Source organism: Chiloscyllium plagiosum, chromosome 4 (genome assembly GCF_004010195.1).
Source record: "Chiloscyllium plagiosum isolate BGI_BamShark_2017 chromosome 4, ASM401019v2, whole genome shotgun sequence".
Taxonomy (NCBI): domain Eukaryota; kingdom Metazoa; phylum Chordata; class Chondrichthyes; order Orectolobiformes; family Hemiscylliidae; genus Chiloscyllium; species Chiloscyllium plagiosum.
Window position 1 is genome coordinate 18,436,829 of NC_057713.1, and position 15,575 is coordinate 18,452,403.

A 15,575-nucleotide genomic window follows, 5' to 3' on the forward strand; every position below is an offset into this window, starting at 1 on the left:
ACCTTATAATGCTGGCTACATCCCTGAGTATTTTGCAAGGCTTAGTGATAACCTCTACTATTTTTTTTTTATTGGTACTCCCTTGTCAAATTAGTTTAAAGCTACCTAAATGCCAAATTTCATTAAAACAAATTTTCTAAGTTGAATTTGCACAAGCAGGAATAAAGTGTGACATTGGAAAAGCACAGCAAGTCAGGTAGCATCTGAGGAGCATGACAGTCGACACTTCGGGGACAGGTTCTTCATCAGGAATGCTGGCTATATCCCTGATTATTTTGCAAGGCTTGGTGATAGTCTCTATGACATTCCTGAAGAAGGGTGTATGCCTGAAATGTTGACTCTCCTGCTCCTCAGATGCTGCCTGACCTGCTGTACTTTTTCCAGCGCCACACTTTTTGACTCTGAAACCCAGCATCTGCAGTGCTCACTTTCTCCAGGAATAATATTACTTCATTTTCTCTTTCAAAATATGTTGTATCACTTTCTATTCAACTGGCACTCTTAATAAGATCCTGAGATACAGTTTCTAATTATTCTGAAATTTGTTCCTGTGGGGTCACACACTAGAGCTTACTCTTTTAGCTGAACAATTTACCTAAAATATAACTCATGCTCATCACTGCATTCAGCAACTCCATCATTTCACATCAGTTCAAAACTATTCAAAAGTTCCTTCGAAATATCTGTGCAGTTTTTTTTGATCACCATTCAGTCCTCTCAAGGGTTTCACCTCACTTCTAACAAACTTTCTTACTTATAAAATACTTTACTGTTCCTTTAATGTGTAAAGCAATTCTCATAATTTTCAGTTTTCTCAACCCAATCACAGTCTCATGCACTTCAAGCTTCAAGGGGTCCCAAACATACCATTGGCTGGAATATGCTATTTACAAAGGAGTGAAAGTTCCACAATCATCCCATTTGAGGATCTATAAGGAAATGATGCGGGCTTTTTAAACAAAATGCCTGACTATTTATCAGAGAGTAGACTAAGGCTGCAAGGTAGCACAAAGCAATCAGCTATGCTTGAAAGGGACAGAGAATGCTGCAGAAACTCAACTCGATTCTGGCAGCATCTAGCAGACCTGCTGAGTTTCTCCAGCATTTTCAATGTTTGTTTCAGGTTTTCAGCATCCACAGTACTTTGCTTTTATTCGATCTATAGTTGATATTGATAATCATGACACAGGATTCACTCTCCTGACCAGGAAGTTGTGTGTTTTCAGGCAAGGGAGTAAATCAAAAATATGTGCAGCAGTGAAATTCGTATACCTAATGAAAGGCCCAGGATAACCAAATAATCAGACCAGAGTGGGATTAAAGGAAGTGCAATGTTTTGACTCTACCCAGACAGGAATATAAACAGAGAGCTCAAACGTCTAAAAACAGTTCAAAGTTAACTTCATTTCAGACATTGAAACATTTGTCATTCACTTTTATAAAGATCACTTAGAGGGATAAATATGATGTAAAAGATAAGTTCACACCACAAGATGAGATCAGCTTAGCATATTACCTACTGAAGGGAAAGATGCATGCACCACCTCCACTTTAGCTTGATCAGTTAGTCCCTCAGGGACAGAGTCAGAAGTCACACACCACCAGGTTATAGTCCAATATGTTTATGTGAAATCACAAGGTTTTGGTGCACTACTTCTTTTTCAGGCGACATTCACCTAATGAAGGAGCAGTGCTCCAAAAGCTTGGTGATTTCAAATAAACCTGTTGGACTATAATCTGGTGTCATGGGACTTCTGACTTTATCCACACTGGCAACTCCACCTCAGGGAAAGGGTAAAGCAAAGTCTATGTGCAAAATATCTACTCTCCATCAACGACCAGAGTTGGTGCTTATGGGGATGAACATTTCCTTCCCAGAGGATGCACATGGTGAAAATTATGTATTGTTACCTGCTTGACATTTATAAAAACTATAATAATCTATCAATAGGGGTTAATGATCGTCACGACAGAGCCTTAACAATGTCCAACAGCTGATCGATGCCTAGTTAGTTTATTCCTTGAGAGCACATCCTTCTAAATACCAACAGAATGACACAAAACAACACATGGTATATTCCAGTCAGGTAGAGAACAATGACCACTCTGTTTGAACCCCAATACCTTATCTTGCTTACTTATATATCTGACAGGATCTTTATGGTTAAAGATCTGCTGTGGGAGTAGCTAGTGACATGAAGATTTAAGGTGATTAGGAAGAGGGTTACAGGGGACATACGAGCAAAATGGTTTTCATCCAGAGGGTGGTGGGTGACTGGAATTTGTTACTTGGTTTCATGGTTTTCGCAGCAAGCCTCAACATCCAGAAAAGGTACTTGAATCTGCAGCTGTAACCTTCGAGGATACGAAAAAAGTATCGGAGCTGAGTGGAATAGCAGCAGGATGGCTAGATCTTTTTTTGTAGTCAGCACACATGCGATGGGCTGAAAGGGCACTTTGTGTTATAACTTTTTTATGGTTCTATGGAAACCAGAAGGCACAAAAGAAGAATTAAACAGGAGAGTACTAAATAACCCTATCATTTTAAAGATACTGCTCTCTGATCTACCACTAAATCTAGCAGCAGTTTATTAATAATCAACATACAAGCAAACCTAAATCATTGAAAGTAATATCTTAACTGAGTAATAACTAAAACTATGATTTGATTCAGTTCAATTTCCTTTACAGAAGATTGCCAGTTAAGATTTACTTCAATAAATATGACAGAATACATTTTCCAGTGAGTCAGCGATCAAATTGCTTTGGCATATTCTGAGAGCATGCAAAAAAAAGGCCATTCAAACATGAAGAGCAGAATGTTATAGGTTAGATAGGGCAGCATGGTGGCACAGTGGTTAGCACTGCTGCCTCACAGCGCCAGAGACCCGGGTTCAATTCCCGCCTCAGGCGACTGTCTGTGTGGAGTTTGCACATTCTCCCCGTGTCTGCGTAGGTTTTCTCCGGGTACTCCAGTTTCCTCCCACAGTCCAAAAATGTGCAGGTTAGGTGAATTGGCCATGCTAAATTGCCAGTAGTGTTAGGTGCAAGGGTAAATGTAGGGAATGGGTCTGGGTGTGTGTGCTTCGGCGGGTCGGTGTGGACTTGTTGGGCCGAAGGGCCTGTTTCCACACTGTAAGTAATCTAAGATGCAGGGTTTATAGAAGCTAAGCTGAATCAGAATTATAGGTAATATTTGTTAAAAGAATGCAATTGTCACAGTGTGAAATTCTGTTTATGTGAAGCAACCCTCTTCTGTGATGGTCAATGCCAAACAACCAAAGTAAGCTAAATGGTTAATGCTTTTTGAAATAAGAACTTTTTGACTCTTCACAACTTCAAGATATTTATACTTAAGCTATAAACGTAGAGGTGTGGAGTGCAGCAGAGATTTTTAATTGCACGTATTTACGTCAGCATAGAGATTCATTATGGGACTGTTAACATATGGAATTGGAGGCACCTATTGACATGGGCAGAGAAGCCATTAGGAATCAAGAGTGAAGACAGTATGCTGATGTTGTCAGAACATGACTACTGGTGTTCCCAAGGAACCTGTACTTCAATGTTTTATATTGATTCCTTCCTTCAAATCACTTATGGAGAGCCATCTACTCATGTTGGCCATGACAGTAAGTGAAGTGGCACAGTAAATAGTACACATAAAAGCAGAGTTGCGAAGAAAAGTTGATAGATTAAGTAAATGGACAAAACCGTGACAATAGGGTTAAATGAGGAGATGTATAGAGTCATCCATTTCAGATGTTTATCCATCTTCTTCTCAAAATGATTAACTGACACAGCATTGCGCGCTTTTGCTAAATTCCTGTTCCACATATGCATCACTCTTCAGATTTTGATCAAGTCTCAGTTAATGCTGTCTAGTCTTTGCATCAACTTGTTTTGTGATCATAGACCAAGTTAATTAGCTTATGAATGTTTTAAAAATAAATCTGGATTATTTTCCACTCATTTCAGTGATTTCTTTTTTATAGATAAGATAAATTAGATCAGAGATCACTGCCCTTGTCTAAACTATCTTTGAATCATCGGTGGGAACAATTTTGAACTTTGCAGCCCTGATAAAAACCTGGCAGACCACATTACCAGCCTTTGAGAGTTTGCCCTTTGTTCTTCCATTGATTTCAATTGGATGGAAATTGGAAGGTTTAACAACAGATGGTCTCGATACTTTTCCTTTTGTACTTGTTCCATTAAACTTCCATTCTCGTTTCTGGCTTCAAATTACCCCCATTTATCAATATTAAAATCCAACTCCATTCACAAGCCACATATTGTTACCAATTGTTTGCTTATTTGAAAGCAGCTGTATGACAATAAATTGTACTTTCGGCTCAAATGATGCTTTTTAAGGGGAAATATATTCTATCAATAACACTGATCCACATAGAGTAACTGTATTATTACACTAAAATGTTATTCAATGAACAAATGAAGGGGAAAGGCAGAGTTATGACCCAAGTTAATTTGATAATCACTTCATGATGAGTAGAACCTGTTAAGATAATCAACTGAAACTAATTTCATTTAGGGATATGGGTTTCTCACTTAATTATTCTGTAACATGAAAGCAATACAAGGATAGAACTTAAACGTCTTTCTGGAATTGTGACAAGCTCTCCTTACAGCGCCATAAATACAATATTTAAATAATAAAATTGGTAAATAAGTGCTTTTTGTCTTTAATTATATAGAAGCAATTGAATACTTTCAGGTCCTGATAACATTTCAAGAATAAAATACTGATTGCTATCTGTTTATTGCTTTAAAGTACGAATACAGGTCGTTCTTCTATACCGTGCAGTTCGTTAATGCAAATTCACTGAAACATGACTGATGAATTGGGGATACTGCTTCTAAAGTGCAAAGTTTTAAAGCATGTATTGAATATAATGCGATTCCAGTCCCATTAGTTTAAATAATGCCGCTATTATGCGATTTTCTTATAACATGGAATTGAAGGAGAACGAAAATACCGCAATGTAGCAGAATTGACTGTACTCTGTAGTTATATTTTTAAATCTACACCACTTACATTTGTATGTTTGCCAAATAATAAAAGTTTGAAGTTTCAACTTATCGGGTTCTACAAGTTGATGGTATGAAGCACGACATTACAAAGTAATTTTTCATTAAATTTTTCCTGAGTCTCCATTAGCTTATTTAGCTTGTAGCTCATTGGTTAAACACAAATATTAAGACAGAGAATGACATTCTAATGAAAGGAATTCACAATATAAACAGTTGATTTGAACAGAAATGTGTTTTGTTCCTCTTATTCAATTTAGACCACAAAATAAAATGAAGGACAGTGAATCCTGGAAATCTGAAACAAAATTAAAATTACTGGAGAAACTCAGCATATTTGGCAACATCTGTGGAGAGAAAGCACAGCTAACATTTTGAGTCTTAAGGCTCCCTGGTCTTGAAAAGTTAACTTTGTTTTTCTCTCCACAGGTGCTGCCAGACCTGCTGAATTTCTCTAGCAATTTCTGTTTTTTTGCATTTAGATCATGGTGTCTGCTCTTTTTTTTAAGATTACTTTGTTTTTAGATTACTTACAGTGTGGAAACAGGCCCTTCGGCCCAACAAGTCCACACCGACCCACCGAAGCGCAACCTACCCAGACCCATTCCCCTACATTTACCCCTTCACCTAACACTACGGGCAATTTAGCGTGGCCAATTCACCTAACCTGCACATTTTTGGGCTGTGGGAGGAAACTGGAGCAGACACGGGGAGAATGTGCAAACTCCACACAGAGAGTCACCTGAGGCGGGAATTGAACCCGGGTCTCTGGCGCTGTGAGGCAGCAGTGCTAACCACTGTGCCACTGTGCCACCCACAGTGCTTGCTCCTCTTCAATGTACAATTTTTAGAGCATCACTCATTACAGAAGGGCACAAAATGTGAAACCGCTAAAAACATTTACAGAACAGTAACAAGATCAGGCCCACTGACTTTTAATACCCACTGCTTCATTAGTGCCTGAATTGCATAGTGTTTCACTCCATATAATAAATGAGTAGCAATTTTATATGAATTTCAACATACAGAATGCGCATTTACAATATACCTTTCATTATCTCAGGGCATCCCAAAGCATTTAAACAACTAATGGAGCATTTTAAAGTCACTGTAGTAACCGAAGTAGATGCAAAAGCTCATTTACTCACAGTAGTTTTTAACAAAAAATGAATGTGACAACAGCCAAATAATATGTATTTATTGATGCTGGGTGAGCGAATAATTGATGGACAAGACTCCAGGAGAAGCTCCCTGCTGTTCTTTGAAAAATGTTAAGAGGAGATTTTGCATCAATCTGAGGTGGTGGATGAGACCTTGGCGTAAAATGGTAACTGAGGGCAGCACTCCCTCATTATTACAATAACGATTCTTCACGATCACTGGTTTTAATTTCAAAAGGATGTCAAATCATAACTTTGTTTTGTTAAAAATTTAATCAAAAGAAAACAAGAATTTCTTCCTACCTGAGCTGTTGTTTCAGTTCATTGAAACGTGGTCTTCTGCTAGGATCATATGCCCAGCATTTCGTCATGAGACTGTAGAGTGTTGGAGGGCAATTTGGAGGCATTGGCAACCGCTCACCATTTTCTATTCTACCAATTACATCATTATTTTTTACTCCTTGAAATGGTTTCACTCCATACATTAGAATTTCCCACATACAAACACCTAAAACATTAGAACAAACATAAAGAGTAGAAAATATTTTAATTTAAATACTAAAAAAGTGCTTTCATTACATCAGGTCGACTACAGAATTGGGCAAACTGCCCATGTCTTATGTGGCTGAACTAAAGCTGACAAGATTGGATTGAACCTAATTATTTAGCCACAGATAACAGTGGCTTAACCTTCCAAGGAGGTGCAATCATAGTCAGATTGCTACTTTGCTCCTTTTAACATGCCTTGCCTAGAAATTCTGCGTATCAGGACCGAATTTCCCATTTGGACTGAGAAATATAGCGTATATTAGATGTAAGAGCAGCACAGAGTCAGTATGGAGGATACGCTGCACCCATTTTTTTAAAGCAGTAACTTCTGTACACCAAAGTTTTAACATCCCAAACCTCTGTGAGAAGCTGCAGAGAGAACGTAAATGAGCAAGTAGGGTGACAAGTGGCTGGTGGTGAAAGGGCAGAATAGGTTGGGTTTAGAATCAGGAGTTGTTGGGTTGGCTGGGGAAGATGGGGTAATAAAGAGGTGTTGGACCATGGCAGGTATAGGTATGGAGTTTTGCTGAGGATGGAGGGTGTATGTATTTATCAGATCAAGGAATTGGGGTCAGGCCAGGGCAGTGTCTGGGCGTCTGGAGCTTAGTAGGGAATCGGAAAGAAGCCAGTTTTATAGTGACAGCAGTTGTGATTTCTATAATTATTGCTGATTAACTATTCAGGAGAGTGAGCTGGAATGCTGCAATGTCTGCGACTCAGAGTCAGAGTTCTAGAATTTTGTGGTGATTTTAAATTGGGAGCAGCAGAGGAGCAGGGGCCAATGGAATTCAGCATGCACAGGGTGGCAGATAAACAGCAACGAGAGCTGTATGAACACATGCAGCTGTTTTGAATGAGTTAATCCAATATAGGATGGAATCAACTGGCCTGGAATGAAATCAGGGACTTTTTTGAAACTCGAAAGATTGTAAAAATCCGTAACTACCAAAAGAAGATGCTGGTCAATTGAAACTCTTAAGCTAATATGATTAAACTTTGGTTATATATCAATTGCGGGAAATATGGACAAAATTGAAGTGCTGATCAGCCACAGACTAAATAAATGGTTGAACAGCCTCTAAATGTTTCTAATAGAACAACAGTTTGCGAGGACAGAGGATTTTCCAGGTGGATCTTCAACAGAAAAGGAAGAGTTTGATAAAGGTGTCCATTTTAAAAGGGAACAGGTCAGTGCCTTAGAACAATAAACGAATGGAAACTAGAAAGTGTTTTTGAATGGTCAGCTACTTAATGTGGATTGGATCAATGTGAGTAGGTACTCAATCTAATGGATGATGAGCTCTGACAGGGATGAACTGTGAAATCAAGAAATCACTTAAGTTCAGGGCTTGGGCTAGAATGAGGATTCATGCTAAGGAAGGTTTGCTGGGCAAGGGATTAAATTCAGTTTATTATCAAGTGCAAAACCATAGAGACAAGTGTAAAAAGCAACTCAATATTAATGATGACGTAGTCTGCGATTTGCTGGCGCTTCATCTTAGAATAGAGCGTGCAAAAGAAGAGCGAGTTCAAAGGAGGCAACTGTATTTCATTTAAACAGCAGCATGATTTACGTGAATGGAGTTAAAACAAACTTACCAAACATCCATACGTCACTAGCTGAGGTAAACCGGCGGAAGTTGATCGATTCAGGAGCCATCCATTTGATGGGCAACTTCCCTTTCGAGGCTGTCAAGATAAAGATGAAAGCTCATAAACTGTATCATTTATGCTGTAGTTTCTGTATCCAATCCTGCTCATTAATTACACAATTTTGAATCTGGCCCTCAGAAAGCAAGGTAGTGCAATCCATGTGCACAATAAATGGAATGAGGTTCTGCTCAGAGTGCAATTGTAAAAATGCATTTGTAATGAGTTGGTCACAACATCAGTTTTGCCAAGTTAAGTTCGCTGCCTGTTTCTGCTCACACAAGTCAAAACATAAAATCTACACTGAACAAGTGTAACTGAGAAGCAGAGAATGCAATTGATTATTGACTGGAATAGGTGTACAAGTAGCATAGTAGTTTTATTACTAACTGGGTGAGTAATCTAGAAGTCTGGACTAACAATTCAGAGACAAGAGTTCAAAATCAATTGCACAAAAGCAATTAGGAAATTTAGATTAGAGTCATAGAGATGTACGTTGAAACTTTATTGCTGGAACAGCACAGCAGGTCAGGCAGCATCCAGGGAACAGGAGATTCGACGTTTCGGGCACAGGCCCTTCTTCAGGAATGAAGAAGGGCCTGTGCCCGAAACGTCGAATCTCCTGTTCCCTGGATGCTGCCTGACCTGCTGTGCTGTTCCAGCAATAAAGTTTCAACTTTGATCTCCAGCATCTGCAGACCTCACTTTCTCCTCATAGAGATGTACAGCATGGAAACAGACCCTTCGGCCCAATCCGTCCATGCCGACCAGATATCCCAACCCAATCTAGTGCCACCTGCCAACACCCTGCCCATATCCCTCCAAACCCTTCCTATTCATATACCCATCCAAATGCCTCTTAAATGTTGCAATTGTACCAGCCTTCATCACATCCTCTAGCAGCTCATTCCATACACGTACCACCCTCTGCGTGAAAAAATTGCCCCTTAAGTCTCTTTTATACCTTTCCCCTCTCACCCTAAACCTAAGCCCTCTAGTTCTGGACTCCCTGACCCCAGGGAAAAGACTTTGCCTATTTATCATCTCCATGCCCCTCATAATTTTGTAAACCTCTATAAGGTCACCCCTCAGCCTCCAATGCTCCGGGGAAAACAGCCCCAGTCTGTTCAGCTTCTCCCTGTAGCTCAGATTATCCAACCCTGGCAACATCCTTGTAAATCTTTTCTGAACACAATCAAGTTTCACAACATCTTTCCGATAGGAAGGAGACCAGAATTGCATGCAATATTCAGACAGTGGCCTAACCAATGTCCTGTTCAGCCACAACATGACCTCCCAACTCCTGTACTCTGACCAGTAAAGGAACGCCTTCTTCACTATCCTATCTACCTGCGACTCCACTTTCAAGGAGCTATGAACCTGCACTCCAAGGTCTCTTTGTTCAGCAACACTCCCTAGGACCTTACCATTTAGTGTACAAGTCCTGCTAAAATTTGCTTTCCCAAAATGCAGCACCTCGCATTTATCTGAATTAAACTCCATCTGCCACTTCTCAGCCCATTGGCCCATCTGGTCCAGATCCTGTTGTATTCGGAGGTAACCCTCTTTGCTGTCCACTACCCCTCCAATTTTGGTGTCATCTGCAAACTTACTTACTGTACCTCTTATGTTCGCATCCAAATCATTTATGTAAATGACAAAAAGTAGAGGACCCAGCACCGATCCTTGTGAGACTTCACTGGTCACAGGCCTCCAGTCTGAAAAACAACCCTCCACCACCACTCTGTCTCTACCTTTGAGCCAGTTCTGTATCCAAATGGCTAGTTCTCCCTGTATTCCATGAGATCTAACCTTGCTAATCAGTTTCCCATGGGGAACCTTGTCGAACGCCTTACTGAAGTCCATATAGATCACATCTACTGCTCTGCCCTCATCAATCCTCTTTGTTACTTCATCAAAAAACTCAATCAAGTTTGTGAGACATGATTTCCCATACTCTGATCAGGTCCTGGGGATTTATCCGCCTTTAATCGTTTCAATGCATCCAGCACTTCCTCCTCTGTAATCTGGACATTTTGCAAGATGTCACCATCTATTTCCCTACAGTCTATATCTTCCATATCCTTTTCCACAGTAAATACTGATGCAAAATATTCATTTAGTATCTCCCCCATTTTCTGTGGTTCCACACAAAGGCCGCCTTGCTGATCTTTGAGGGGCCCTATTCTCTCCCTAGTTACCCTTTTGTCCTTAATATATTTGTAAAACCCCTTTGGATTCTCCTTAATTCTATTTGCCAAAGCTATCTCATGTCCCCGTTTTTCCCTCCTGATTTGAAATAAATGTATAATTTTTAAAAATAAGTTCATGGGTGTGACTATCACTGGTTAGACCAGCATTTACTGTTCATTCTAATTGCTCAAGAAAGTGGTGATGACCGGGCTTCTTGAAACACTGGAGTCCTTGGGGTGTAGGGACATACTCCCTTGTAAGAGAGTGGCAGGGCTTAGATGCTGTTTCACACAAGGAACAACGATTAAGTTCCAAGTTATGTTGCTGTGAGATTTAGAAAGGAACTTGCACGTTGTGACATTCCTATGCAGCTGCTGCCCTTGTCCTTGTAGATGTCTGGAATCTGTCGAAGAAGCCTTGATTAGTTGTTGCAGTGCATTTTGTAGATAGCACACAACTGCTACTGTATATCAGTAGTGAAGGGAGTGATTGTTCAACATGGTGGATGGTATCAGGAGTCAATTCCACTCTATTTCTTCTTAGACCAGATGAGACTCAGGTTTGTTATAAGTTTATTCATGCATGCACGGGTGAAGTACACATCAAGAAAATAGCACACAACTCAAACCTTCATAACAAGATCAAAGATTTTATATGATTCTTAGAGATAACAAGTTTTCAGTGGACTATTTCTAAAAGTAATAGCTGTTCAATTAAAGCCTTACACACTTTTCACCTTTATCTCTGTCCAACCCCAGTTGCATACCTGGTATGCAAGGTCACAGATTTCCTTCCTGAAAGGAGATTAGTCATTCTATTTGATCTGGCCTGGCCAAGATCTGATATCAGACCCACAGCATTGTATTTGACTGTTGAACATCCTCTGATAACAGCCCAGCAAGCCACTCAGCTGTATTCAAGAAGATAGCTCACCAGCATTTTTTGAAGGGCAAATAGGAATGTGCAATAACTGCTGGTATAGCCTGTATGCTCACATTTCACAAAAGAATTTTAAAAATGACCAAAGAGGATTCAAGACAACTGAAAAAAGTATTGAAAAAATGGTGCAGTTAGAAGAAACAGAATAATCAAAGATTTCAATTGACTGCTGATGACAAATCTTATGTACCAATGATCAATTAACTGAATTTGAACGCACTTAAAACAGATATGACAAACAGACCTGCATAAAGCTTTAAGTGACTGGTCAGGGTCATAATGATGGATTAACATGCCCACAGCTTTTTGTGCACCTTAAATCCTTATCATATGTGACAGATACCCCCAAAGGGGTATAGCTGGCATAAATGTGCCACATCAACCTGCAGATGCAGTCAATTACTTAGAGTAGCTTCTGAATCGATGTAAAAGATTGCAGAACATCACAATGGTTATAAACACAACTCACTCAAATGTTACTTTTAACATTTCCAGTGGACAATAATTACTTAGGAGGATCACACGCAAAGGCTGTGGATTACTATTGTATTAACGATCAACAGGACATATTCATTGTTGAATGTTCATTTTCTATGGATGGGAAATGTATTCTATGTAAGATTATTGTTCAGGCATTTCAAATAAATGGGAACAGATTCTGTGGCACCAACAATAAAATCCAATAGCTTTACAATTTGCTATGTCAAGAATTCAACTGATACCAAAACACATCACATATTGGATTCCTTGCAAGCACAGACAATCAGAACATTATTTTCCAGAGTTTGCCTATCCAAATTTTATAGCTTTGTATTAACTCTGATCCCTACCTTTGTAGTAAGTGCTGTCTTCCATGTATCTCGATAAACCAAAGTCTCCTAACTTCACACAGTCTAATGACGACACTAAGACATTTCTGGCAGCAATATCCCTGTAGGAATAAAAAGTACAGATTAAAATACTAATACTAAGCCTTTGAAGACAAAGTGCTGATTTGGTCAGATAAATCCTTTTCAAGTCTTTCAAATAGAAGGACCATTCATATTATGATTTTCACTGAATAATGATATTTTTTCCATTAAATTGCTTTTCATACACAAGTTTCTTCATGTATGTAAATTTGAAAGTGTTTCATCAACCAAACCGTCCAGAATTTACTGGATATAATTTGCTGCAATGCCACTCAATTTAACACAAGCCTTAATCTCAGCAAAGTATTTTTGATTTTTGCTTTAAATTCTTTCCTACTGCTCAGAAGCCACTGACCCCACAGTCCATGGGCAGATTCCGCCTTCCATTTTTATGATGTCAAGTTTATCCGCTTTCATTTATGACAGCTATGGGTGTCTACCAGCGCCACTAAATGTCTTCTTGTTACTTATCATTGAATATTACAAAATAATCCATTAACAATTTTATTTACAATAGATTATACACCAGAAAAGTAGTGTGATCCATCCAAAGAATTGATTACAATTCATCCAATTCCAGCATTAGTAACAATAAATTGCTCTAAGTGGTGTACTTTTGCTATATAGTCTTTATTAATATGCCTCAGTGAATGAATTTCACTACTTTAATTTTCATAATCAGAAGAATTCTTACAAATGTGCTTTTTGGAAACACTTGTCTTTAACATTTATTGTAATTAATGTTGGAAACAAAACTAGAATAATATTATAGTTTGGTAAACACAGTCTCTTTCTAATCATTGAACACAACAAGCTATATTCTGTGCAACAATAATGTGGTTTAAAAATAAATAGCAAACAGTTAAGTATTATCAGAGATAATCCTAATCCACAGCAAAAGATCAGAAACACTGTTGTTCAGATCTTCAAGTCAAGGCAACTGGGAAGTCTCAATAGAGACGTTAAAATAAATTGAGATGGATTGAAATCTGTTGGAAGGGTAGTTTCTTCCAATGGTAATTCCCGGAGTCTAATCTCCATTTCAATGTCTAATGCAAGTGCTTTAAGGCTTTAATTTCCTGCAAATTTGCTCACAATTCTTTGTACATTTTTATGTTGCATTCTTATTTGAGGCAACATGTCACCAAGAAACAGACATGGATTTTTTTTCTGTCTTTCATCTAAAATCCAGAAGGGGGCACTTATTTAGCATTGTTTCCAAAAGGTAATTTGTTTTTGTGTATGTGTAGGAATATATAAGAATAAGTTAAATTATATTGTTTATTTTCTTTCCATTTTGATCTTCCTCTAGTTTTTTTTTGGATATATACACTGGCTGTAGTATGAGCAGAAGGCTTCACCCAAACCTATCAATGCTGCTGAAGGCTAAATTGTGTGCAACATTTAATGTTGTTCAACTCTGCTAGCAAAGAAGCACTTAAAATACATGCAGTACTTCAAGCAGAAAACAATCCCTGTAATTTGAAATATGCTATACAACAGAATACTACACTTACCCCGTAAAACCTTAGAGTCTAATGGTACTTTGTTTCCAGTTCAATCACCAATACATCAATTTTCATTAGTTAGTGAATGGTCAGTAATGCCAACATCCAAATCAACATTTCTATAACATCCTTTCCTCTCATCCAGCAGACTAAACTGCATACTTACTCACCGATGTACAAATCTCTTACTCTCCAGATAAGATAGTGCTGTGCTGAGCTGGTAAGCATACAGAATTAAGGAGGCCAAATCCAAGTTGTATTTTCTTACTTGTAAAAACGACCGTAACTAAGTGCAAAAACATTCAATTATAATAGTCATTCTTTTGTTAAAGCAATTCTAAAAGTATTATTCTTTTAGAATAATAGACCAAAGAAAATATTGTAAATGCGCCATATTGCCAAGTTTTTGTCAAGTCACATATCTGTTTTCTACAGGCTTAAATTCAAATTAAGTTTTAAAAAAATAAGCATCTCTTCTCATTATGGCTTTTGATTTCAGGTGTTTAAGTTCCTTTATAACCTGTAAGCAACTCACCAAATCAAATTATTAAAACAATGTCTGAAGAAAAGTAGCGAATTTTAAATTGTACAAACTGGTTACATTGCAGTTAAGACATTGAGCCCAATTTGGGACATCTTACTTCTGGGAACATGTGGCAGCTGGGTGAACATCACAGATGATGCTAGGGGTAAGAGACATTATTTAAGAGAGTCAAGAAAAACTGTGGTCTTTTCATAAGGACAAAGGAGGTTGAGAGATGTTCATTTTTTTCAGATTTAATAAAGCAAACCATGAAAAGAATTTCCATTCATTGGAGAATCATTAGTATCTTGGGTTTATGTTAATCTCCTATTTTATAAAACAATGGTTTGCACTTTCCAATCCGGACAGTCTTGACCTTTGTGTTCAACTCTGTGTTAAGCATCATCTGGTGCAGCTCAGGAGGCCCATTCTGCATGGCAGTCTCTCTTGCATTTGCTGCAAAGCAAGATAATGGGTTGAAAAGGTGCACATTTCACTGGCAATTTTTTGTCGGGATCCTCTTCTCAGTCAGCCAAGCTTTTAGATTATACATGCCTCTTTCACTGCCCTGCCAGTCATCCCCCAGAAGTCACTGGTGTCAGCCATCTTCACGTCTCACTTGCAGGAATCCTAGCATTGGAGGTATAGTCACTTGGAGATCATCACCTAGCAGCATACTACATGCAAGGTTTTTGAGTATACAGTGACGCAAAGACTTTTAGCTTGGGTGCCAGTTGTCGTAGTTGTGGGTGTGTCTGTCGAACTGGGAATTTGGCTTGCTGGCGTTTCATCCCCTTTCTAGATGACATCTTCAGTGCTGTGGGGTCTCCTGTGAAGTGTTGCTGTACTGTGTCGGTTAGAATTTATTTGGTTTCATTCCCACTGCTTCTGTTTGCCGGTTCCTGATGTTAGTTGCAGTGGCTGGTATGTTGGTTCTAGGTCAATATGTTTATTGATGGCGACCATGGACGAGTGCCATGCTTCTAGAGATTCTCTGGCTGCCCTTGGTTTGGCTTGTCCTATTATTGTTGTGTTGTCCCAGATGAATTTGTGGTCCTTGTCGTCTGTGTGTATAGATACTAAGGATAGCCGG

General features: G+C 38.7%; 1 protein-coding gene across 17 annotated transcripts in view; it reads right to left on the reverse strand.

The window, feature by feature from the left end:
* ptk2aa (protein tyrosine kinase 2aa) overlaps positions 1 to 15,575 on the reverse strand; it is a 414,515-nt gene that overhangs the window by 102,028 nt on the left and 296,912 nt on the right. For all 17 annotated transcript variants that reach the window (XM_043687800.1, XM_043687797.1, XM_043687812.1 and 14 more), the window contains 4 exons: positions 14,130 to 14,245; positions 12,371 to 12,471; positions 8,358 to 8,447; positions 6,513 to 6,717 (listed from right to left, as the gene is read on the reverse strand). In XM_043687800.1, the coding sequence (XP_043543735.1) occupies positions 6,513 to 6,717; positions 8,358 to 8,447; positions 12,371 to 12,471; positions 14,130 to 14,245 (512 nt within the window). The remainder of the gene's footprint in view (positions 1 to 6,512; positions 6,718 to 8,357; positions 8,448 to 12,370; positions 12,472 to 14,129; positions 14,246 to 15,575) is intronic.